Genomic DNA, 8,267 nt, shown 5'->3' with positions numbered 1-8,267 from the left:
GCCTCGGCCTCCCAGAGAGCTAGGATTACAGGCGTGAGCCACCGGCCTCATAAATTGCCTTTGCATTGCCCGAAACTGATTTAATTTTTCTAGAACTAACCTTCCACTCTTTTATAGAGCCGGGTTGGGATGGGAGGGTTGGGGGATGCATCGTGGCTGGCTGTGCGGGGTGGAGAAAGGGATCCTCTGTTTGTCCCTCGGGTTCACGCCAGCCCCCCATCCTGCTGCCTCCAAATGTTCAGCCCCGCAGAGGTTCTGTGGGGAACAAATAGCTACTTACCTGCGCCCCCTAGTGTCAGCATGAGGTTTAACTCTGCCTGCCTTAAAGTGAAATCCCTAGCTCCCTGCTGTTGTGTCCTGCCCCGTATTTTTTGTCTGTATGAGTTAATACTTTTAAAAATTCCTTTTCCCTATCACTTTGACCCGGTTGGGGCGAGAGATCAGAGAACGAACACAGCCAATCTGCCGTTTTAAATTGTGTACCAGCTTCCCTGGAAGTGCAATAGAAATCTGTCCCAAGCCACTGATTTTTTTTTTTTCTCATTTCTTGCCATTTTGTTTTTGCAGGATAATTACAGGGGCATGAGGCCTCTTTTCTTGACTTTTTATTTATTTATTTTTTTTGCAGGTTATTGAGAAAGAAGCAAAAAATTTTATTGATGAATCTTTCAAGACACTTCGATCAGCTGAAGCAGCATTTGACATGCTTTTAAAATTCAAGCATATTCGTTCACGGGAGGCTATTAATCGACAAATGATGTTGAAATTTAATGATATTCTTGCTCAGTATTGCAAAGAGGTAATTGAAAAATCGGTAGCTGGCAGAGCAGTGAAAATGCACTTGGCAGAGTGTGAACAACCGAACCATTATCTGCCTTTCCCATTCGAATTCAGAGAAACTATAGGGTTTTCCCAAATAAGCGTGTCACATAATACAGGTAACCCAAAGTGGGTTTGTTTATTTAGCGGAGAAATCTGATATGAATTTATTGAGTATAATATTATGTACCTGATGTTGTGCTGAGCCCTGTGTGAGTCAGTAATAATCTTGGCAATAGTAGTAGCCAAAGCGCACCATGTCCAAGGATCATATATGTATGTATCATTAATTCAGAAAAATGTATTCAGTGCTCACATATTCCCAGTATGGTGTTGGGCACAGAGAGATAAACGAAACATAGCTTCTGCTTTCGAAGAAATCAGTATCTAGCGGGAGAAACAAACAGACAAAAAAATGCTTATTATCTTATTCAGAATATAAAATGAGAATATGTGACTAATTAGATCAGCATAGGGTAGTATTAGATAAAAGCCTAAAGTGGTCTCCTAATGTATAATATTAGTTTTCTATTGCTGCTGTTAACAAATGACCACAAACTGAGCTACTTAAATTTATTATCTTACAGTCCTGGAGGTCAGAAGTTTGCCGCAGGTGTCCCTGGGTGTAAGTCATGGTGTCAGCAGGGCTGGAGTCCCTCCTGCAGTTTCCAGGGAGAATCCTTTTTTTTTGTTTGTTTTTCCCGGATTCTAGAGGTTCATGGCATCCTCCTATCTCCAAAGCCAGGGACGACCAGGTTCACATCTATTCACTGTGACCTCCTCTGACTCCCCCTTTCTGTTTTGCGGACCCTTGTGATACATGGGACCTGCCCAGAAAACCCAGGATAATCAGTTCTAAGATCCGCTGGCTGACAACCGTAGCTCCATCCGCAACCGCAGCTCTCCTTTGCCGAGTAGCGCAATAGATTGTCGGGTCCGGGGGGTTGGGACGCAGACCTCTGGGAGGCGGTCGTGCCTGCCACACCCAGGTACCCATTTGAGAGTGTGGAAATGCTTATTTTATTTTATTTTATTTTTTGAGACAGAGTCTCGCTCTGTTGCCCAGGCTAGAGTGCCATGGCGTCAGCCTAGCTCACAGCAACCTCCAACTCGTGGGCTCAAGCGATCCTCCTGCCCCAGCCCCCAAGTAGCTGGGACTACAGGCATGCGCCAGCATGCCCAGCTAATTTTTTCTATATATATATTTTTAGTTGTCCAGATAATTTCTCGCTCTTGCTCAGGCTGGTCTCGAACTCCTGAGCTCAAACAATCCGCCCGCCTCGGTCTCCCAGAGTGCTAGGATTACAGGCGTGAGCCACCGCGCCTGGCCTGGAAATGCTTCTTTTAAAATGCAAATCGGCCACTGGTCACATCTAGAACGTATTTCAGGGTTTCTAATAATTCATTCAAACCCATGTACACAGTGTGCAAAGTTTTTTCGCTGTAAGGCAATTTGAAGCATTGCATAGGTTAAACCAAAGAAAAAAATTGCTAGACAGCCTAAGAAAAAGTAATAAATAATAAGGAAGTAGTAAAAACACTCTTCTATATGTTAGAATATTTCTTGACACTACAATTTTCATTTCCTTACAGATTCAGATCTCAAATCTTTTTGGGCTAACACGGTGATGTTTGTCCCTTACAGAATGCATCTGATTGCTTTTCAGATTGACATCATTAATAAACTCTTCGTCCAGAACCTGGAAAACCCTCCACTGTATAAGAACCTCCCGCCCGTGGCGGGTGCGATCTGCTGGGAACGGTCCCTGTTCCATCGCATGAAGCACACCATCTTGAGATTTCAAGAAGTGGAGGAGATACTGGAGGGTGACCGGGGACAGGAAGTACGTGGCTTTTGCTGGAACTGTCTCCTTTTGTATTTAACGCTTTAATCCTAGACAGGCTGGTCTCCCCGATGTCATCCAGGGGAGTCGTCAGATCTGGGTGGCTGCCACGCTGCAGAGGCCACGGAGAATTGCCCGGGTGAGAAGCAGCTCACTTTCAAATCCACGCCTGCAAGTTGGAGGGTCTTCCCTGTGGTCCGTGATTCAGGGCTCATGTGTAAAACTACCATCTGTGTTCTTTCTCTTTGGCATCTTAATACATAGGACATCTTCCAGGTCCTGGTCACGTGAGCTTCTTCTTGCGCTAGATTTTTAGCTTCTCAGGAGGATGACCACTATTTTGGGGTACCATCTCCCCTGTACCCATGGATTTTTGTTTGTTATATAGCAGAGGTCGGCACGCCTTTTCTTTAAAGATGCAGACAGTAAATATTTTATTCAACCTGCCATTGTTGCAAGAAAGTAGCCCTAGATAATATGTGTACGGACAGGCGTGGCTGAGTTGCAATAGAACCATTCGTGGATGCTGCAGTTTGAATGTCATACAGTTTTCATGTGCTATGAAGCATTGCTGTTGTTTTGATTTCCTTCTAATCATCCCCACAGTCATGTAAAACCATCCTTGGTTCACGGGCTGTAGCAGATTCAGCCCTTGGTCCCTGCTGTCCCGCCCACATTTCAACTCACACCACGCCCACCAACCCTCCAACGTGTGTGAAACTCGATCTACTTCCTTTTTCAAAATGTGTTCATAGGTCATTAAAAAAACATACGTGTGTGTGTAGAGGGAGACGAGAAAACATTATTTCCAAGTACAGAATGACGCTGCGTGCGTTCTTCGGCAGGTGAAACAGAAATATCTGGAAGTGGGCAGGACGATGAAGGAGTACGAGGACAGGAAGTACGAGCAGTGGAGAGACGCCACGGAGCAGGTCCTCCCAAACCTCATGAAGAAGAGTCTCCTGACCAAGGTGTGTATTTCCGGACTCTTGTCTCCAGCTGTGGTGGCTGCGTCAGATGATGGCGTCTGCGTCATTTTCCCGAGGTTCCGTTTGTTGACCGTCATGAAGTTGACAGGTATTTCCAAAATCAAAGACAGAGGAGGGCAGCGGGTGACAGGGAAGAAGAGGAGAGGCCACAGGAAAGAGAACAGAGGTAGCGGGAGGGCATGGTTAGGACTCGGGCTGGACCTGGGCAGCCCTACCGGCTCCTTGGGCAGGAGGCTTCACTCTGAGCCTCAGTTTCCCCGTTTATGAAATGAGTTGGATCAGATGACCTAAACAAGTAAAGGGTTAGTTCAACCGTATACAAAGTAGCTGCTGTCAGTTGACCTTTTTTTTTTTTTTCCTGAGATGGTATCTTGCTCTGTCACGCGGGCTACAGGGCAGTGGTGTCATCCTAGCTCACTACAGCCTCAAACGCCTGGGCTCAAGTGGTCCTCCTGCCTCAGTCTCCCCAGTAGCTGGGACTACAGGCGTGCGCCACCACCCTCGGCTGATTTTTCTTATTTTTAGTAGAGATAAGGTCTTGCTTTTGTTCAGGCTGGTCTTGAACTCCTAACCTCAAATGATCCTCCTACCTCAGCCTCCCAGAGTGCTGGGATTACAGGCGTGAGCCACCACACCCGGCCCAGGGGACCATTAATAACCTACAGAAAAATGCCATTCCATGTGATTCATCCTTATCTTTAGCACGGGGCCTGGCACATAGCGGGTGCTCAGTAAACGCACACCAGCTGTTGTGGAGGAAAGATGTGGCCTGGCAGTTTTAGGTCTTTGGTCCCTGAAATTCTGACGTAGGTGCCGCAGTGAGCGGAGAGGCCGGGTGGCCCCTGCAGGGAGCTGGTCTGCTCAGGTCCCATCAAAGGGGCAGCTGTCCCCGACTTCAGGCTGTTCTTGCTACATGACTGACTTTCCAGTTTTGCAAAGGATGCGAGAATTCTGGGTTATTTATGTGAAATCACCCAATTTTAAAATGGCGACTAAGTGGAATTCTTTAAAAACTCGATTCACCAAAGTACGTATTCCAGCCAGTTTGAGCCAGTTCCGCCCCAGTCAAGGGCTCAGCACTTACCTTCTTCAAATCCACTTTTAACTTGGGTCGTCCTGACCCGACTGCTTCCGGGACCGCCTTCCGTGCTCCGCAAACGTCTCTTCTGCCGTCTTGTCTCTTCCGCAGTTGTCCACCGCTGTCGACGAGCCCTTGACTGCAGAGAGGGGAGCTGTGTTTGCCATCAATTTTTCACCTGCGCTCAAAGAAATTATTCATGAAACAAAGTACTTGGAACAGCTGGGGTTCATTGTCCCTGAATTAGCAAGAAATGTTGCTCTCCAGGAAGACAAATTCCTTAGGTAAAAAGATTCTTCTCTTAAATTAGCAGTAAACTTTTTAGCCTTGGGACCTTTTTACACTCTTTTTTTTGAGAAAGGTTCTCCCTCTGTTGCCCAGGCTGGAGTGCAGTGGCATCATCTTAGCTCACAGCAACCTCAAACTCCTGGGCTCAAGCGATCCTCCTGCCTCAGCCTCCTGAGTAGCTGGGACTACAGGCGTGTGCCACCACGCTTGGCTAATTTTTCTATTTTTTGTAGAGACGGGGTCTCACTTTTGCTCGGGCTGAAAAGTAGTCAGTATTTTTCAAAAAATAAAGTTAATGAAAGAGTGGTATTGTTTTAAATTTTTGCAAATCTCTTGATCAAAGTCGTAGACGGGTTCATGGTCTTTGGTAACCTACTGATTACAGGAGCTTTGAGTTCAGTGGGGCGCGTCCTCACGTCAATGCCCTGTCGGTCATGTGCAGGTACACAGACGGGATACAGCGCATGTTGGATCACTATCACATGCTCATAGGGACGCTGAGCGAGGCGGAGACTGTTCTTCTTGACGATCACGCCCAGGAATTAATCCGGGTGTTTAGGTCTGGATATAAGAGGCTGAACTGGAACTCACTAGGTAACATAATTTTTCTATTTATTACCTTTTCTTTTTTCCTTTTTGGAGACAGGCCCTTGCTGTGTTACCCAAGCTGGAGTGTAGGGTGTGATCATAGCTCACTGCAACCTCAAACTCCTGGGGCTCAAGTGGTCCTCCCACCTCAGCCTCCTGAGTAGCTGAGACTACAGGCACATGCTACCACACTCGGCTAACTTTTTATTTTTTATACAGATAGGGTCTTGCTGTGTTACCCAAGCTGGAGTGATCATAGCTCACCGCAGCCTCGAACTCCTGGCCTCAAGTGATCCTCCCACCTCAGCCTCCCAAAGTGCTGGGATTACATGCATGAGCCACTGCGCCCGGCCTATTTATGGTCTTTTAGACGTTGGGACGCAAAATTCTTTTAGGTTGTTTTATTTGAGTTACAATTTTTGTATGCTTACAGATATGGTTACCAAATAATTTTTGACGGTTGATAAAATACGCTCTGTGGAACTTACAGCTCGTCTCCAGGCTGCAGGTGGGGTGAAGCTAAGAGGGGTGCCATTGTCACACTCTGCAGACCCAACGTGTTCTCCTCCAAAAAGAAAGCAGCCTTTACTTTTTTTAATTAAAAATTTAATCTGGAGGTAATTATAGATTCACATGCAGTTGTTAAGAATTCCTGGAGAGAGACCCGTGTACCCTTTACCCAGTTCTCCCCAGGGGTGACTTCCGGCAAAACTAGAAGATCACAGCCAAGATACGGGCACCGACACAGTCAAGCTAGAGAACATTTCCACACCGCAGCGACTGCAGCCAAACCCACTTCCCTCTCCTTAACCCCTGGCAGCCGCGAATTTGTCCTCCATTTCTGCAATTTTGTCATTTCAAGAGTGTTACCTACATGAAACGTATTATAGAACCTTTATTGGGTTTGCTTTTCTCGCTCAGCCTAATTCTCTGAAGAGCCATCTGAGTTGTTGCATGTATCAACAATTTGTTCCTTTTTCTTGCTAAATAGTACTCCACGGTATCAACGTACCACTGTTCGTTTAAACCATTCGCCTCTTGAGGGACATCTAGGTTGCTTCCCGTTTGGGCTGTTATGAGTAAAGCTGCCGTAAACATTTGCGTGCAGGGTTTTGTGTGAACACGAGTCTTCATTTTTGTGGGATAAGCGCCTGGGAGTGCAGTTGCTGAGTTGTGCGGCAGTTGCACGTTTAGCTCAGTTCTTTTTTTATTTTTTAGTTGTTACCCTGTTTCACAGGGTGGCTGTGCCATTTTACATTTCCGCCAGCACTACGTGAGCGATCCAGCGTCTCCACGTCCTGGCTGGCATTTGGTGGGGTCGCTATTTTTCATCTGAGCCGCCTGGGCGCTGTGTAAAGACAGCTCGTCGCGGGGCGGATGTGCGTTCTGTAGTGACTGACGGTGTTGAGCGTCTTTTCACAGCCGATTTACCACCTGTCTCCCCTCTCGAGGGAAGGGTCTTTTTAAGTCTCTTGCCCATTTTCTAATTAAGTATCGTTTGCTTTCGTCACTGTCGAGTTTTGAGAGATCTTTATATATTCTGGATGCTGGTCCCTTGTTGGATGCACGGTTTGCCGATATTTTCTCCCACTCCGTAGCGTGTCTGGAGGGTCGTTTGTAGAGCAGAAGTTTTAAATTTCTGAGAAGTCCAGCTTGTCAGTGTTTCCTTTAATGGGTCCTGCCTTTGGTGTCGCGTCTAAGAATCATCGCCTCACCCTAGATGAAAGGTTTTCTCCCTTCTTTTTCCCTAAAAATGTGACAGTTTCATGTTTTACAGTACAGTCCGTGATCAGTTTTGAGGATTTTAAAATACGTAAAGTGTGAGACTGGTCACGAGTGCTTGACCCGGGTTTGCCTTTCGAAGCAGGCCGCTGCGGTGGAGGGTAGCGCGGTGCGTCCGGGGAGCCCGGCGATGAGACAGCAGGGCCGGCGTTCTGTGTCTCCCCGTGTGCCTCGAACGCGGCTGTGCTGAAATGTGAAGAGAAGACGTGTGTCGCTTGGTTGATTCCGGGCACCAGGCTCCTTGTCCTGGTCCCTTAGGGGTGCGGGGTCCCTTTGCCACCCCAAGGCCCAGGGGATTTGGAATGAGCGTGGTCTTCCCCGTGGAGGGACAGTGTGAATGTCTGCAGCGTTGCTGGGGGGTGTGGAGAGACAGACTCGGAAGCCAGGTGTCTTTCTCTTTCTCTCAAAGGTATCGGTGACTACCTAACTCGGTGCAAGCAGGCCGTTGGGAAATTCGAGTCTCTCGTGCACCAGATCCATAAGAATGCGGATGACATTGCCTCCAGGCTCGTGCTAATAGAGGGCATGAATCTCTTTAAATATCCAGCACCCAAAAGCGAGGAAGAGCTGCCAGGTGGGTCTGACTTCTCAGTGCTCCGGTTGCGCAATGAGCGAGAGCCTCTTGGTCGTGGTTTTCTATCTATGTACATGAACGAAACCGTGCAATTGAATAAAACCATTTCTAAGCAACTCAGTCATCTTCCTTGAAAGGACCATGGGTAATTCTTACTTTTTGTCATGTTTTATGGATTGCTGAGATAGTTTAACAAATTCTTTTTTGTTTTTGAGACAGAGTCTCACTCTGTTGCCCTGGCTAGAGTGAGTGCCGTGGCGTCAGCCTAGCTCACAGCAACCTCAAACTCCTGGACTCAAGCGATC

At 47.2% G+C, this 8,267-nt stretch overlaps 1 protein-coding gene across 1 annotated transcript in view; it reads left to right on the top strand.

Annotated features, from left to right (window-relative positions):
• The window catches only part of DNAH10 (dynein, axonemal, heavy chain 10), a 127,841-nt gene that overhangs the window by 25,647 nt on the left and 93,927 nt on the right, over window positions 1–8,267 (top strand). Inside the window, exons 11-15 of the mRNA XM_012663403.1 lie at window positions 2,487–2,663; window positions 3,509–3,634; window positions 4,842–5,014; window positions 5,461–5,612; window positions 7,798–7,962. Of these exons, the coding sequence (XP_012518857.1) occupies window positions 2,487–2,663; window positions 3,509–3,634; window positions 4,842–5,014; window positions 5,461–5,612; window positions 7,798–7,962 (793 nt within the window). The remainder of the gene's footprint in view (window positions 1–2,486; window positions 2,664–3,508; window positions 3,635–4,841; window positions 5,015–5,460; window positions 5,613–7,797; window positions 7,963–8,267) is intronic.

The sequence above is a fragment of the Propithecus coquereli genome, unplaced genomic scaffold, assembly GCF_000956105.1.
Source record: "Propithecus coquereli isolate 6110/MARCELLA unplaced genomic scaffold, Pcoq_1.0 Scaffold81, whole genome shotgun sequence".
Lineage (NCBI taxonomy): Eukaryota > Metazoa > Chordata > Mammalia > Primates > Indriidae > Propithecus > Propithecus coquereli.
This window is presented reverse-complemented; position numbering and strand designations above follow the sequence as displayed.